The sequence below is a fragment of the Scyliorhinus canicula genome, chromosome 3, assembly GCF_902713615.1.
Source record: "Scyliorhinus canicula chromosome 3, sScyCan1.1, whole genome shotgun sequence".
NCBI classification, from domain to species: domain Eukaryota; kingdom Metazoa; phylum Chordata; class Chondrichthyes; order Carcharhiniformes; family Scyliorhinidae; genus Scyliorhinus; species Scyliorhinus canicula.
Window position 1 is genome coordinate 229,682,055 of NC_052148.1, and position 18,209 is coordinate 229,700,263.

The 18,209-nt window shown below is 49.0% G+C and overlaps 1 protein-coding gene across 12 annotated transcripts in view; it reads left to right on the top strand.

The window, feature by feature from the left end:
* kiaa1109 (KIAA1109 ortholog) overlaps positions 1-18,209 on the top strand; it is a 534,122-nt gene that overhangs the window by 322,566 nt on the left and 193,347 nt on the right. For all 12 annotated transcript variants that reach the window (XM_038792378.1, XM_038792369.1, XM_038792381.1 and 9 more), the window contains 2 exons: positions 7,414-7,559; positions 13,268-13,487. In XM_038792378.1, coding sequence (XP_038648306.1) covers positions 7,414-7,559; positions 13,268-13,487 — 366 coding nt within the window. The remainder of the gene's footprint in view (positions 1-7,413; positions 7,560-13,267; positions 13,488-18,209) is intronic.

The following is an 18,209-nucleotide window of genomic DNA, read 5'->3' on the forward strand; positions in this document are numbered from 1 at the left end:
CGCGGTCGAATTTGCCCTACTCAGGGCCTCTGCCCACAGCCCATCCTCCATTTCCCCACCTAGCTCCTCCTCCCATTTAAGTTTCAGTTCCTCTGTCTGGGACCCTTCCTCCCTCATGAGCACCTTATAAATACCCGAGACTCTACCCTCCCCTTCTTCCCTCCTAGAGACTATTCTGTCTAGGATCCCCATTGGCGGGAGGCGTGGGAAAGATGGGACCTGTCTACGAACAAAGTCCCGCAACTGTAGGTATCTAAAATCATTTCCCCTTACCAACCCAAATTTCTCCTCCAAGCTCCTCAAACTCGCAAAGCTCCCTTCCAGGAACATATCACCCACCCTTCCCGCCCGCCGCCATACTCTGAACCCCCATCCATACTCCCGGGGGCAAACCGATGGTTGTCGCAGATTGGCGCCCAGACAGACGCCCCCATCTCCCCTACATGCCTCCTCCACTGGCCCCATATCCGCAGGGTCGCCACCACTACCGGGCTGGTGGTGTACTTGGCCGGCATCAGCGGTAGAGGAGCCGTGCCCAGGGCTGCCAAGCTGGAGCCCCTGCACAAAGCCGCCTCCACCCGCTCCCAAATAGACCCCGTACCCACCATCCACTTCCTTATCATAGCGATGTTGGCCACCCAGTAATAATTAATCAGACTCGGCAAAGCCAGCCCTCCCTCGCTGCGGTTCCTCTCCAACATCGCCTTCTTCACCCGCGGGGATTTTCCCGCCCAGACAAAGCTCATGATCATCCCAGTTAACTCTTTTGAAGAAGGACTGTGGGATAAAGATCGGTAGTCACTGAAAAATAAACAGAAATCGAGGGAGGATTGTCATCTTTACAGTCTGCACCCTCCCTGCCAGCGACAGCGGGAGTGCATCCCATCTCCGAAACTCTCCCTTCATTTGCTCCACCACCCTGGCCAAATTTAACTTATGCAGCCTGCCCCAGTCTCGTGCCACCTGGATTCCCAAATACCGGAAATTTTCCTCAACCAGCCTAAACGGTAGCCCTCTCAATCTGTTCTCCTGGCCCCTTGCCTGACCACAAACATTTCACTCTTGACCGTATTTAATTTGTATCCTGAGAACTGGCTGAACTTCCTCAGCATTCCCAGTATACTTCCCATCCCGGCCACTGGGTCCGACACGTACAGGAGCAGGTCGTCTGCATAATGAGAGACCCTATGTTCAACCCCGCCCCTCACCATCCCCTTCCATCCCTCTGCGGCTCTCAGCGCAATCGCCAGCGGCTCTATGGCCAGCGCAAACAGCAGCGGGGAGAGCGGGCAGCCCTGTCTGGTCCCTCGGTACAACCTAAAGTACTCCGACACTTCTCTGTTGGTCCTGATGCTGGCCCTCGGGGCCTGATATAATAATTTGATCCAATCCACCAATCCCTCCCCGAACCCAAACCGTCCGAGCACCTCCCATAGATAGTCCCACTCCACCCGGTCAAAGGCCTTCTCGGCGTCCATTGCCACCACTACCTCCACCTCCCTACCCACTGGAGGCATCATTATCACATTAAGTAATCTTCTCAGGTTGCCCGCCAGCTGCCTACCTTTCACGAACCCAGTTTGATCCTCCCCAATCACCTCCGGTACGCAGTCCTCCATTCTAACCGCCAGTACCGTTGCCAGGAGCTTGGCGTCTACATTAATCAGGGAGATTGGCCTGTAGGATCCGCACGCCTCCGGGTCTTTACCCCGCTTCAATATCAGTGATATAGTGGCTTGTGACATTGTCGGCGGCAGGGTCCCTCTGTCCCTTGCCTCATTGAAAACCCTCGCCAAGACCGGGCCCACCAGCTCAGAGAACTTCCTGTAGAACTCTACTGGGTATCCATCCGGCCCCGGGGACCTCCCCGACTGCATGGCCTTTAGGCCCCCCAATACCTCCCCTACTCTAATCGGGGCCCCCAGCTCTTCCACTCGCCCCCCACCTACTGTTGGGAAGGTTAACCCGTTCAGAAACCTTTTCATCCCCTCCGGTTCTTCCGGCGGCTCCGAAGTATACAGCTTACGATAGAAGTCCCGGAATACCTTATTCAATTCTGCCGGGTCCTCCACTTTGCGCCCCCCCCCCGTCCCTCACTCTACCTATTTCCCTGGCCGCCTCCCTCCTCCTGAGTTGCTGCGCTAACAGTCTGCTAGCCTTTTCCCCATGCTCGTACACCACTCCGCTCGCCTTCCTAAGCTGTTCCACGGCCCTACTCGTGGATAGTTCCCCCAGTTCTGCCTGTAGTCTCTGCCTCTCCCTGAGTAAAACCTCCCCCGGGGACTCCGCGTGCTCTTCATCTATCCAACCCATTTCCCTGACCAATCTATCCATCTCTGCCCGGTCTGCCTTGGCTCTGTGGGCCCCAATTGAAATCAGCTCCCCCCGCACTACTGCCTTTTTTTTTTAAAATTTAGATTAGCCAATTATTTTTTCCAATTAAGGGGCAATTTAGCGTGGCCAATCCACCTACTCTGCACATTTTTGGGTTGTGGGGGCGAAACCCACGCAGACACGGGGAGAACGTGCAAACTCCACACGGACAGTGACCCAGAGCCGGGATCGAACCTGGGACCTCAGCGCCGTGAGGCGGTTGTGCTAACCACTAGGCCACCGTGCTGCCCTACCGCACTACTGCCTTTAGCGCCTCCCACAGGGTCGCCGCTGAGACCTCCCCCGTGTCATTCACCTGCAGGTAATTTTGCATACATCTCCGAAGCCTCTCGCAGATCCCCTCCTCCGACAGCAGTCCCACGTCTAGCCTCCATTGCGGGCGTTGGTAGCTCGCTCCCCCGATCTGCAGGTCCACCCAATGCGGGGCATGGTCTGAGATAGTAATTGCCGAATATTCTGTGTTCTTTACCTCCCCCATACAGTCCCTGCTTAGTACAAAGAAATCTATCCTAGAATATACTTTATGGACGTGTGAGTAAAATGAGTAGCCCCTTCCTGTTGGCTGTCTATCTCTCCAGCGGTCCACTGCCCCCATTTGCTCCATGAACCCTTTCAGCTCCCTTGCCATTGCTGAGAGTCTACCCGTTCTGGGACACGACCGATCCAAAGTCGGATCAAGGACCATGTTAAAGTCCCCTCCCATTATTAGCCTGCGAGAATCCAGGTCCGGGATCTTCCCCAGCACTCTTTTAATGAGGTCCACGTCATCCCAGTGCGGGGCATATATATTCACCAGCACCACTCTTCTCCCCTCCAGTCTGCCCCGTACCATCAGGTATCTGCCCCCCCTGTCTGCGGATATGCCCTCTGCCTCAAATTGCACCCGCTTGTTGATCATGATTGCCACCCCTCTGGACTTCGAGTCCAAGTCCGAGTGTAAGACCTGGCTAATCCAGCCCTTCCTTAGCCTGGTCTGGTCAGACACTTTCAGATGTGTCTCCTGCAACATAATTATGTCCGCCCTCAGAGCCCGCAAGTGCGCGAACACCCGTGCCCTCTTAACCGGCCCATTCAGTCCCTTGACGTTCCAGGTGATCAGCCTGGTCGGGGGGCACAGCCCCCCACCCCACCGGTCAGCCATAGCCTTTCTCGGGCCGGCCCCTGGCCCGTGCGTCGCGCCATTCACTTTTAAATTTTTAACCCTCACTTGCCTGTCTTGGGGGAGGATGTTGGTGTGCTCATGATCATTGTGAAGTCTTGATTATAATTTGCCATGCAACTGGGTTCATCTTTCACTATCGCACATATTTTTCAAATAAGTAGCAATCCAGAAATGAATAACGGAAGATTCTACAACCTTACAGATCCTCATTGATATATTGTCAGTAGCAGATTGATATTTGAAACAGAAATGTGTTTGGACAAAAAATAGAAAGAAAGCAATAAAACCTCCAGGGGACAGATTCAAATAGGGTGTCTGTGATTAGGAAGAAGAATAAGCTGTTGTGCCGTAGATATCTTTCAAAGATATTTAATTATTGAAATAAATTGTTCGAGTTAGGCCATGAAAGTCAAATTTTGAAGTACTATATTGATTACTGTTTAGGGATCCAGCTTTGCAAAAGGAAAGGAAGAGTGTGAGTAGAAAAAAGAAAGCCTTGGATAGAAAAAAGCAAGACTTGGATTTATAAAGCGCTTTTCATGACCGCTGGATGTCTCAAAGCAATATACAGCCAGTGTAGTACTTTTTGTGTAGTTGCTATTTGAATAGAGGAAATGTGACAGCTAATTTGCACTCTGCAAATTCTCATAAACAGCAATGTGACAGTAACCAGGTAACCTTTCATGGGATGTTGATTGATTGAGAGATAAATATTGGCCAGGACACCAGTCATACACCACTGCTCTCCTTTGAAATAGTGATTTTATATCACCTGAGCGGGCATATTGGGCCTCAGTTTAGCATCTTATCTGAAAGGTGATGCCTCCAATAGTGCAGTGCTCCCTCAGTTCTGCACGGGAGTGTTAGCCTTCGTTTTGTGCTCAAGCCCTGGAGTGGGACTTGAACCCGGAACCTTGTGATTCAGAAGTAAATGTGCTACCAACTGAGCCTGACTATCCAAGTAGAGCACCTAGGATGATGTAGGCTCCAAACTATGAAGCGATGCTTCCATAAATTACATTCATTATGTAAAACAAGACTGAATTAGAAATATTCCAGGTTTTTGAAATTTTGAGAGGATTAGATAATGTAGACAAAAGCTGCTGATTTAAACTGGAATCTGTTTTCCATGACAAAAGGAGGGATATATGAAATGTAGTCCTAACTGAAGCAGTTTATGTATCCCTAACAAGAAACAACTATGTTGACCCCCCTTTTGCTGATTTCCATTGCTATATACTAAACTTTGCTTCCTCTATCACCTCTTCCTTAAGAGATTTAAAAAAAAAGATCTTATGGCTAATGCAGGAATGTCTTTTAGAAGTTGCTTTCTGACCCTGATGTGTGAATAGGCAAATCCAAGAGGTCCCGACTTATTAATAATTTTCCACAATAATTTGCTCACACATTGTTATTACCTATTTTTCTTAAAGTTCTATTGCCTGCTTGGTAGACAGAAAAATTGGTCTTCATTATGTCCTCTTGCAGTTAAAGTAATAAAAATTGAGTTATGAATATTTGGTTATGACCAGGAATGAGGATAATTTGGATAGATATTGATCAACTCATAGAGTCACAGAATCATACAGTACAAAAGAGGCCCTTCAGCTCATCAGCCTGCACCGAAAACAAACTTCACTAAATGTACACTAATCCTACTTCCCAGCACTTAGCCCATAGTCTTGAATGTTATGATGTTTTAAATGCTCATTCAAGTACTTTTAAAGATTATGAGGTTTCCTGCCTCATCTACCCTCGCCGGCAGTGCACTCTGGATTTCCACCACCCTCTGGGTGAAAAATGTTTCACAAATCCCTTCTAAACCTCGTTCCTTTCACCTTTAAAATGCTGCCCCCTTGTTATTGACCCTTCACCTGAGGGGAACAGCTGCTTTCTGTCCACCCTCTCCATATACACCTTAATCAGATCCCCTCTCAGCCTTCTCTGCTCCAAAGAAAACAACCCAAGCTTATCCAGCTTCTCTTCATAACTAAAATGCGCCATCCCGGGCAACACCCTGGTGAATCTCCTATGCACCCTCTGTAGTGCAATCAAATCCTTCCTGTGGTGTGGTGACCAGAACTGAACACTGTACTCCAGCTGTGGCCTAACCAAAGTCCTGTACAGCTCCAAAAATTACCTGCTTCACTGTTAACCACCTGGCCAATTTTTGCCTCTATCTCTTATCACTAAGCAAATTTTGGATCCAACTTGCCACATTACCCTGGATCCCATGTGCTTTTACCTTCTTCATCAGTCTCCCATGTGGGACCGTGTCAAATGCTTTGCTGAAATCCATATGAATGACATCAACTGCACTACCCATCATCTGGACACCTGGTCACCTCCTCAAAAAATTCAATCAAATTTGTTAGGCATGACCTCCCTCTGACAAAGCCATGCCGACTGTCCCTAATCAAATCTTGCCTCTACAAGTGGACAAGTGGAGATTTATTCTGCAGTATTTTCCTTTTCCTTCAGTAGTTTCCCTACCACTGATGTGAGACTCATTGGACTGTAATTCCCTGGTTTATCTGTACCACAACATTAGCTGTCCCCTCGTCCTCTGGTACCTCCCCTGTGGCCAGGGAGAAATTACAAATTTGGGTCAGAATCTCTGTCATTTCCTCCCTCATTTCCCACAACAGCCTGGGATACAACTCATCTGTACCTGGGGATTTGTCTACTTTTAAGCCTGCCAAAACCTCCAGTATCTCCTCACTCCTTATGTCAAACTGTTCAAGACCTCTTAGTCCCTCTGTCTGAATTCTGCACCTACATCCTCCTTCTCCAAAGTGAAGACATGCAAAGTACTCGTTTAACACCATACCAATGTCTTTTTTTAATTCACTTATGGATGTAGGCATCTCTGGTTAGGTCAGCATTTATTGCCCACACGGTGGTGGAGGGTATGAATGTTTGTGGAAAGGGAGCAGTCAAGCAGGCTGCTTTGTCCTGGATTGTGTCAAGCTTCTTGAGTGTTGTTGGAGCTGCACTCATCCAGGCAAGTGGAGAGTATTCCATTACACACCTGATTTGTGCCTTGTAGATGGACAGGCTTTGGGGTTTCAGGAGGTGAATTACTCACCGTAGAATTCCTAGCCTTTGATCCTGCCTTGGTAGCCACAGTATTAATATGGCAAGTCCAGTTCAGTTTCTGATCAATGGTAACCCCCAGGATGTTGATTGGCGGGGGGAGATCAGCAATGGTGATGCCACTGAATGTCAAGGGGCGGTGGTTAGATCCTCTCTTGTAGGAGATGGCCATTGCCTGGCACTTGAGTGGCATAAATGTAACTTGCCACTTGTCAGCCCAAGCCTGGATACTGCATTTGAACATGGACTGCTTCATTATCTGAGGATGGTGCTGAACATTGTGCAGTCATCTGCAAATATCCCCACTTCTGACCTCATGATGAAGAGAGGTCATTGATGAAGCAGCTGAAGATGGTGGGGCCTAGGACACTACCCTGAGGAACATCTGCCCCAATGCACAAGTCTCTAATGGGCCCAACTCTTTCCCTGCTTATCCTACTGATAAGACATTGGAAAGTATGGCATATGTTGTAGTTATACACTTTATTGCTGAATTTAAATTTGGGGAAGAACTGTTCCCTTTTAATTTTCTAAAATTATTTTGATAAATAAATGAGTGATGGTATATTCGTTGGCGTCCCTTTTTGATGTCATTTTATAGTAAAGGAATTCCAATTTTAAGAGAATAAAATGCATTTTTATAAATAAACTCCTTCATAAACTTTTACGCTATGGACTGCAGCATTTGACCTTGGTGCATGTGGATTGTTGCAGATTTGGCAGCTGAAAGTTTTCTCATTAATATTTCTCTTTTGCTGCAGCTACTGTTAGTGAGCACACCATGCTGTTAGAGAGTAGCCGCCCACCAGCAGGTGGTATCTCCTCCGGACCAGTAACTGGCTCTGACATCATGAGGAAGTTATCCAAAACAAATGCTCATGCACATGAATCCACGCTTAAAATAAAAGTAGGTGAAACAAAAGCTTGTGATATTGGATGTGCATACCGTACAGATTTATTTATGCATCATGACTTATGTCTTAACTTACTTTATTCCTGTCTACAAATATCTGTCATCAGTGCGTAATGCCACACCATTTGATTGATAACCAGTGTATTGAAGCCATTTAGTGTTTCACTTTAGCTTAATTGATCAAACAATCTGTATTAATTGTTCTGAAGTTCAACACTGTAGTTTGATAACTGCATCTTTAGACTAATTTCAGGATATTTTCTATTATTTTCCTCATTCCATTATGTTATAGGACTGCTGTTAGATGTATAGTCGTGGACAATCTGTAGTTTTGCATATTTATTCTCTCTGAAGATGTTTATGGCTAAAAAGGAAGAGCACTTTCCTCCATAGTTACAACAAAGTTAGATTACAATGGAGGATACTAATATTGGAAGAAAGTAGGATTGCCTTCTTTGTGTGTTCCCTTTCATTTAATGAACTATTAAAGTATTTCCTAACCAACACTATTGTGCCCAGGCATCTGTGGTTCTGTAAGAGTCAATGTTGTACTTAAATATTCTGCTTCTGACCAAAATTATATTTACTAAGGCCTTGGATTAGGCACAGTTATAAAATGCTGGAAGGATCAATGATCAGGAAACCATTCTGATGCTTAAAATGATAAATGTGCTATGGGAGGATTCTCTATTGCCTGATGTTGATATCGGGATTCCCGATCGGGCGGAGATTGGAGCATCGAGGGGAAAACACTCCAGAGACAACCGCTATCAGACCCCACCACCCAATCAGACCCCATCACCCAATCAGACCCCACCCCCCAATCAGATCCCACCCCCCATCAGACCCCCCCATCAGAACCCACCCCCATTAGAGCTCCCCCATCAGACACCCTCCATCAGAGACCCCCCCATTAGAGCTCCCCCATCAGAGACACCCTCCATCAGAGACCCCCCATCAGAGACCCCCCCATCAGAGACCCCCCATCAGAGTGACCCCCAACAGAATGACCCCCATCAGAGTGACCCCCATCAGTGACCCCCATCAGAGTGACCCCCATCAGAGTGACCCCCATCAGAGTGACCCCCATCAGAGTGACCCCCATCAGAGTGACCCCCATCAGAGTGACCCCCATCAGAGTGACCCCCATCAGAGTGACCCCCATCAGTGACCCCCATCAGAGTGACCCCCATCAGAGTGACCCCCATCAGAGTGACCCCCATCAGAGTGACCCCCATCAGAGTGACCCCCATCAGAGTGACCCCCATCAGAGTGACCCCCATCAGAGTGACCCCCATCAGAGTGACCCCCATCAGAGTGACCCCCATCAGAGTGACCCCCATCAGAGTGACCCCCATCAGAGTGACCCCCATCAGAGTGACCCCCATCAGAGTGACCCCCATCAGAGTGACCCCCCTCAGAGTGACCCCCCTCAGAGTGACCCCCCTCAGAGAGACCCCCATCAGAGAGACCCCCATCAGCGAGACCCCATCAGCGAGACCCCCATCAGCGAGACCCCCATCAGCGAGACCCCCATCAGCGAGACCCCCATCAGCGAGACCCCCATCAGCGAGACCCCCCATCTGCGAGACCCCCCATCTGCGAGGCCCCCCATCTGCGAGACCCCCCATCAGAGTCCCCCCCATCAAAGACCCCCCCATCAGAGACCCCACATCAGAGACCCCCCCATCAGAGACCCCCCCATCAGAGACCCCCCCATCAGAGACCCCCCCATCAGAGACCCCCCATCAGAGACCCCCCATCAGAGACCCCCCATCAGAGACCCCCATCAGAGACCCCCCCCATCAGAGACTCCCCATCAGAGACCCCCCATCAGAGACCCCCCATCAGAGACCCCCCCATCAGAGACCCCCCCATCAGAGACCCCCCCATCAGAGACCCCCCATCAGAGACCCCCCCATCAGAGACCCCCCACATCAGAGACCCCCCCACATCAGAGACGCCCCATCAGAGGCTACCCATCAGACCCCCTCATCAGACCCTCCTCATCAGGGACCCCCCAGTAGAGACCCCCCATTAGAGACCCCCATTAGAGACCCCCCATTAGAGACCCCCCATTAGAGACCCCCCATCAGAGACCCCCCCATCAGAGACCCCCCACATCAGAGACCCCCCACATCAGAGACGCCCCATCAGAGGCTACCCATCAGACCCCCTCATCAGACCCTCCTCATCAGGGACCCCCCAGTAGAGACCCCCCATTAGAGACCCCCATTAGAGACCCCCCATTAGAGACCCCCCATTAGAGACCCCCCATTAGAGACCCCCCATTAGAGACCCCTCATTAGAGACCCCTCATTAGAGACCCCCCCATTAGAGACCCCCCATTAGAGACCCCCCCCCATTAGAGACCCCCATTAGAGACCCCCCATTAGAGACCCCCCATTAGAGACCCCCCATTAGAGACCCCCCATTAGAGACCCCCCATTAGAGACCCCTCATTAGAGACCCCTCATTAGAGACCCCTCATTAGAGACCCCCCCATTAGAGACCCCCCATTAGAGACCCCCCCATTAGAGACCCCCATTAGAGACCCCCCATTAGAGACCCCCCATTAGAGGCCCCCGATTAGAGACCCCCCCATTAGAGACCCCCCCATTAGAGACCCTCCCATTAGAGACCCTCCCATTAGAGACCCTCCATTAGAGACCCTCCATTAGAGACCCTCCATTAGAGACCCTCCATTAGAGACCCTCCATTAGAGACCCCCATTAGAGACCCCCATTAGAGACCCCCATTAGAGACCCCCCCATTAGAGACCCCCCATTAGAGACCCCCCATTAGAGACCCCCCATTAGAGACCCCCCATTAGAGACCCCCCATTAGAGACCCCCCATTAGAGACCCCCCATTAGAGACCCCCCATTAGAGACCCCCCATTAGAGACCCCCCATTAGAGACCCCCCATTAGAGACCACCCATCAGAACCCCCGCCCATCAGAACCCCCGCCCATCAGAACCCCCGCCCATCAGAACCCTCCCCATCAGAACCCCCCCCATCAGAACCCCCCCCATCAGAACCCCCCATCAGAACCCCTCCCATCAGAGACCTTCCATCAGAGACCCCCCATCAGAGACCCCCTCCCCCCATCAGAGACCCCTCCCCCCATTAGAGACCCTCTCCCTCCACCAGAGACCCCCTCCCTCTGCTAGGCTAGTGACCCCCTTGCACCGGAGACCACCCCCAATCAGAGGCCACCCATCATTGACTCCTGTCTGAAAGCTGAAGAACAATCCAGGCAGTAAGGTGAAAAATCACTGCATTTTCACTTATCCTTCCCTAACATCTGCTGCCTTAGACAAAAGTGTTTAAAGCAGCAGGAAATGCCAGAGGCTTTGTCAAAAGTCAAAAGTTAAAGGGCTTCAAATCCCTTGACAGTTTTTGAAATACAAATCTTCCATTCAATAGGGCAGCACGGAGCACAGTGATTAGCACTGTTGCTTCACAGCGCCAGGGACCGGGGTTCAATTCTCGGCTTGGTTTACTGTCTGTGTGGAGTCTACATGTTCTCCCTGTGTCTGTGTCTGTTTCCTCCGGGTGCTCCGGTTTCCTCCCACTGTGCAGGTAGGTGGATTGGCCATGCTAAATTGCCCTTAGTATCCAAATCGATTAGGTGGGGTTACTGTGATAGGGTGGAGGTGTGGGCTTAAGTAGGGTGCTCTTCCCAAGGGTTGGTGCAGACTTGATGGGCCGAATAGCCTCATTCTGCACTGTAAATTCTATGGTTCTATAATTTCACACAGCAATACATTGCATTAGCCATTGATTAACAGTTGTATTACTCCAGAGACAGGTGCTTGGTGGATTGTCGGTCAATCTTTCCCCTCACACATGATGGCATTTGAAGTACCCTGCTTTGATGCTAACCACAATGTGTATAAACACTCTTACTATGATTGGCAGTTCCTCACCACATCAATAGCAGCTCGTGCAACTGGCAGCAATCTCTGGAATCCACAGTTGTGCAGGGTAAAATCTAAAAGTTCCTATCAGTGATTGTATGCATCCCCAGAGGATGCACAGATGAGGCACCCAGATTGCAATCAATGGAAAATATTTTGAATTGATGAGAACTTCCACTTTTGGTTGTTAGTCTTGCTGCAAAAAACCCTTTAAAAATTGCATCTTGTTGAATGAGGTGTAACTGCATATTAACAGCATAGTAACTTTATAAATACTGCTAAACAGCCTCTTTGGCCCTGAAAAGCTAACATTAAATTTGTGGAATATCAAATTCCTCCATCATAAAGAAAATGCACATTGGAAAAAAAGTTATTCAAAAATGTGTGCTTCTATGTTAATTCAATCATAATTACTTGTTTTATAATCTGAAAATTTAAATTATAAGTGAAAAATATAAAGCGCTTTCAAGTTCCTGGTTTGCTTCTTTAATTTATTCATTCATGGGATTTCAACATCACTGGTGAGGCCAGCATTTATTGCCTATCCTTAATTTGCCCTTTAGAAGGTGGTGGTGAGCCAACCTCTTGAACTGCTGCAGTTCCTGTGGTGAAGTTACACCTACAGTGCTGTTACATAAGTTCCAGGATTTTGAATCAGTGAAATGAAGGAATGATGATATAGTTCCAAACTAAATGTGGCTTGGAAGGGATCTTCCCATGCTGCCGCTGCCCTAGTCCTTCGAGGTGGTAGAGGTCATGAGTTCAGAAAGTACTCTTGAAGGAGATTTGGTGAATTTCTGCAGTGGATCTTCTTGATGGTTCACACTGCTGCCACTGTGGGAAGTGTATGGGCTGGTTTAGCACACTGGGCTAAATCGCTGGCTTTTAAAGCAGACCAAGCAGGCCAGCAGCACGGTTCGATTCCCGTACCAGCCTCCCCGGACAGGTGCCGGAATGTGGCTACTAGGGGCTTTTCACAGTAACTTCATTGAAGCCTACTCGTGACAATAAGCGATTTTCATTTTTCAAGTGAATGTTTGAGATGATGGATGGTGTGCCAAATCAAGCAGGTTGCTTTGTTCTGGATGTAGTAGAAATTTCTGAGTCTTGTTAGAGCTGCACTCTCCCAGGCAATTAGAGAATATTCCAAGACACTCCTGATTTGTGCCTTGTAGATGGTGGACAGGCTTTGGGGAGTCACGAGGTGTTATTCACTGCAGAATTCCCCACCTCTGACCTGCTCTTGTATTTACAGCATGTACAGTATTTACATCTTTGGTCCAGTTTAATTTCTGGTCAATGATAGTCTCCAGGATGTTAATAGTGGGGGACTCAGCAGTGGTAATACCATTGAATGTCAATGCCAGAATGTTGTCTGAGCCCATACTTTCAAGTATCCAATGCCTCTGGCATTTCTTGATATTGTGTAAATTAATCAAATTGCCTGAAGACTGGAATCTATATATGACTACTTTAGTGTGTTTAGCTGCTTACCTGCTTTCTTCATTACTGCTGCCACAGCAAGGCATCCCCTTGATTTGACACCAGATTAGACGTACCATCAGGAAAGACGTAAAGCATTCCACAGAGATTACTAGATCTTTGAGGCAGGTTTCTTTGAGGTTTCACGGTGTCCATCTTTGCTTCGCTGCTGACTGTGAAATCTGGGCCATTGTATTTGAGAAATTATGCCGTGTACTTCAACACTACAATTAACTGTTCTATTTAACTTTTGGGGCACTCACCATATTTTGACTTTTTTCTGTATTTGCCTTAAAGGGTGTCCACCCATACCAGTCCCTCAGCTACACCAGTGGAGATACAGTAGCAGACTCACCAGCCCATGTCAGCCGTGCAGGATTACCGACAAGAGATAGTCCTAGAAAGGAAAGTCTGCTGAGCTATCTGACTGGGAGCTTCCCTAGTCTTCATAATCTTCTTGAAGGAACTCCACAACGCAATACAGCAGCAATTAAAAGCAGTTCACTTACACGGCCAGGTACAATGCACGTTTGTTCACATAAATCGACTTCACAAGTTGATGTCTCTGCAGAAATGCATTCTCAGTGCTAAGGCATTTTCTTCTTTTCTTCTCCCTCCTACTAATCTTTGTTCTTTATTCCTATTTAATGCGAAACAAAGCAAATTACTGGCAGGAAGTAGTTAATTAAATTAACATGGCAGCTTTGGCTAATATTATTCCAGCTTGCCTTAATTGGCTGGAATATTAGCTAAAACATTTCTTTTGGTGTATAAGATTTTATAAGCTTCTGGAGAGGATTTAAATGAAGATGTGGAAAAAAACCTATGTTACAAGTCATTGAACTAAAAGGGGAGAAATATCTGTGGGAGCATAAACAGATTTAAACGGAGTTCAAAGTGCCTGAGGGGGTTGAAGGAACGTAAGCCATAAAGTATGTGGCAATGATGTTTGAGAAGATGGTGGGAAGGGATCTTTGACCATCCTCCCAAGGTGGATCAAGCTCACAGAACGTTGAGGAGGAGCCCGAAGGCAGGGGAGCAGCCGAGCCGTTGGTGGTGCGGTTGCTTTGTTTTCTGGATAAAGAGAAGATTCTGTGGTGGATAAAAGGAGATGACTAAATGTACCAGGGCAGCATGGTGGTGCAGTGGTTAGCACTGCTGCCTCACGGCGCCGAGGTCCCAGGTTCGATCCCGGCTCTGGGTCACTGTCCGTGTGGCGTTTGCACATTCTCCCCGTGTTTGCATGGGTTTCGGCCCCACAACCCAAAGATGTGCATTCCCCAGGTCCATGCGTCGCTCAACCTTCTCCTCACTGCACTCCTGTTAACTCGGCTGCCTGCTAGCATTAGCCACACTAAATTGCCTCTTAATTGGAAAAAATGAATTGTGTACTCTTAAATTTAAAACAAAAAAATGTACCTGGGAAGGAAATGTGGTGCGCATCTACCGGGACTTGTTGCGGAGTTGGCCAAATGGCAGGCTGGGTTCAACAGGATCAAAACGGTGCTGTATCTGCTAGCCTGTGGGTCACGCACCACAATCAGGAATTTTATTTCGATATGCTGGGGAGGCGAGTAATTTTATGAGAGACCTTGGACTGGGAGGCTAATGAACTTTGGATATGCAGTATGGGGAATGGGGGTGTGTATGCCGGGCGGATTGTAGTATTTACTGTTTGTGGGTGTAGATTGGGTAAATGCATTTAACTATTTTTTGGGTAGGGCAGCACAGTGGCGCAGTGTGTTAGCCCTGCTGCCTCACGGTGCCGAGGTCCCAGGTTCGATCCCGGCTCTGGGTCACTGGGCACATTCTCCCCGTGTTTGGGTGGGTACCGCCCCCACAACCCAAAAATGTGCAAGGGTAGGTGGATTGGCCGCGCTAAATTGCCCCTTAATTGGGTATTCTAAATTTTGGGGAATTGTAGGTGAGGGGTGGCAGATGGGAAGGGGGGTAGACGGTTTCCTCGGGTGGGGCCACCATGCTAGCAGGCAGCCGAGTTAACAGGAGTGCAGTGAGGAGACGATCCGTGGGGGAGGCGGGGGGGAATGGGTTGTTTTTTTGTTTCTTTGTTTATGGGGGAGGGAATTGGGGAAGGCGCATTTGGTTAAAGGGAGATGGTGGCCAAGAGGGTGAGCGCCGCATGGACCTGGACAAGCTGGATAAAGAGGGGCTTTGGCTGATGGAGAAGGGGGAGCCCCCGGCACGACCCGACCCGTTCGATTACATGGAACATTCGTGGGTTGAATGGGCCGATTAAGAGGTCTCATGTTTTCGCTCATTTAAAGGGTTTGAAGGTGGATGTGTTGTTTCTTCAGGAGACACATTTGAAGGTGGGGGGCCAGATGGTGTTGAGGAAGGGATGGGTGGGGCATTCGGGCTTGGATATGGAGATGAGGGAGGTGGCAGTGTTGATTAATAAGAGGGTGGCTTTGGTGGGCAGTATAGTGACAGACCCCGGGGGGGGGGTAGATTTGTGATAGTGAGTGTGAGGTTGGAGGGGACGCCCGTGGTGCTGGTGGGTGTTTGCAAAAATTCCTGACCCGGACACAGTCCAGCTGATTTGGGAGTGGATTTTAATATGTGCTGGACCCCAGGCTGGACAGGTCATGTCCCAGGTCCCTGAGGGTGTTGGCCATGGCAAAGCAGCTGTTGGGGTTTATGGAATTCCTGTACCTGTCTCCTTGAACAGGCGCCGGAATGTGGCGACTAGGGGCTTTTCACAGTAACTTCATTTGAAGGCTACTTGCGACAATAAGTAATTTTCATTTTCATTTCTTTTTCAATTCATGGGAGGGGCAGACCCATGGTAGTTTGAGAGACTGAGGGCGAAGGTATTTTCGTACTTCTCGCACGCACGCCCACTGGGTGTATTCCCGGATTTACGTCTTTACGTCTACCGGTGGCTGGGTTAGCACACTGGGCTAAATCGCTGGCTTTTAAAGCAGACCAAGGCAGGCCAGCAGCACGGTTCAATTCCCGTACCAGCTTCCCCGAACAGGTGCCGGAATATGGCGACTAGGGGCTTTTCACAGTAACTTCATTTGAAGCCTACTTGGGACAATAAGCGATTTTCATTTCATTTAATTTGTCCTGAACAAGGTGCCGTTGGCGGGGTGGTTGGTTTACATAGAACATAGAACAGTACAGCACAGAACAGGCCCTTCGGCCCTCAATGTTGTGCCGAGCCATGATCACCCTACTCAAACTATCCACCCTATACCCGTAACCCAAACCCCCCCCCCCCCCCTTAACCTTACTTTTATTAGGACACTACGGGCAATTTAGCATGGCCAATCCACCTAACCCGCATATCTTTGGACTGTGGGAGGAAACCGGAGCACCCGGAGGAAACCCACGCACACAGGGGGAGGACGTGCAGACTCCACACAGACAGTGACCCAGCCGGGAATCGAACCTGGGACCCTGGAGCTGTGAAGCATTTATGCTAACCACCTTGCTACCCTGCTGCCCCAATTGGAGTATTCGATGATCATGGTGTCTGACCACGTGTCGCATTGGGTAGTTTTGTGGGTGGCAAGTGGAGTCCCCAGTTTAGTTGGATGTGGTGTTATTGGCGGATAAGGAGGTTTGCAAGAAGATTGAGGTAGCTATCCGGAACTACGTGGATCAGAGTAAGACGGGTGAGGTTTCTGGAGGCACTGATGGCGGTGGTATGGGGGGAGTTTATCTCAATCCGGATGCACAAGGAGAGGGGGGAGCAAGCTGAGAGGTTGAGATTGGTGGAGGTCATTCTGAAGGTTAACCAGAGTTACTCAGCAGCGCCTGAGGAGGTCCTGTTGAAGGAGAGACAGAAGCTCCGGATGGAGTTTGGACCTGTGTCCATAGGAAAGGAGGTCGGCAGCTGGGAAGGGTCAGGGGGCAATATACTAATATAGGGAGAAAACAAACAGGATGTTTGCACATCAGTTGAGGAGTCACATGGGGGTAAAGAAAATTGGGAGGATGAGCGATGGTGGGGTATGGTGGTAACGGAGCCGGAGGAGGTGAATAATGTGTTAGGCGTTTTACTGGAATTTGTATAGCTGAGAGCCTCCAGTGGGGAATGAGGCTGGAGTTCCCGATGGTGGTGGAGGCGAGGGTGCAGGGACTGGGGGACCCGATTGGGCTGAGGAAGGTAATGGATTGCATGGGGTCGATGTAGATGGGGAAGACTTCAGGGCCAGATAGCTTACCAGCTGAGTTCTTGGGCCCCTGTTGAGATATATAATGAATCAATGGTGAGCAGAGAGCTCTCCCTCATTGTCTCAGGCTTCGATATCGCTCATTTTAAAGAAAGAGAAGGATCCAGAGCAGTGTGGGTCATACCGCATGATTTTGCTGTTGAATATAGATGCAAAGCAGATGGCGAAGGTACTGGTGACACGGATAGAGGATTGTGTGCTGGAGTGATAGGTGAGGACCAGACGGGATTTGTGAAGGGGCAGCAGCTGCCGACGAATATCCGGAGGTTACTGAATGTCGTTATGATGCCCTTTGAAGGCCAAGAAGTGGAAATGGTTGTGGTGATGGCATACTTATTCCAGGTGCTGGAGCAGTTTGGGCAGGGATTTGTGGACTTGGTTCCGCTGTTGTATAAGGCGCCTAAGGCGATTGTTCAGACTACTTGGTTCAGCTGGGAGTACTTTAAGTTGCACTGGAGTTCAAGGCAGGGTGTCCGCTCTCCCGCTGCTCTTTGCCCTGGCAATTGAGCACTTGAGCGCTCAGGGTCTCAAGAGGGTGGAGGGGTATTGAGTGGGGGGGAGGCGTGGTGTGTGGAACACTGAGTTTTTTTTGTAAGCAATTATCTGTTGTATAATTTGGAGCCAGTTGGGAGCTTCAACAGGATCATGGGGATTTTGGGGGAGTTTGGTCTCTTTTCGGGGCCAGTAAACATTGCAACGGTTCGGAAATGGGCAGTGGAGGAGTGTCCAGTGTGGGGGCAGCCTCATGTAAAGGGCCCAGTTTAAGGGTACTATTGTTGGCGTCCCTTCCGTTTTCACCGGCCAGGTACTCCACGAGCTTGGTGGTGGTATCAGCATTGAGGGCGTGGAACCAGTGCCGGCAGCATTTGTGGTTTCATTAAGAAATTAGAATGCATAAGTCACTTCCATTTAAAAAAAAAATCAAAACATCTGCAGATATGCAACTCTTGATTTAAATTTTGTTGTATATCCAAAGGCATGATTTTTATTGTTTTATTACATCAGTAGTTAGGTAACTGTTAAGATTACATTTGATG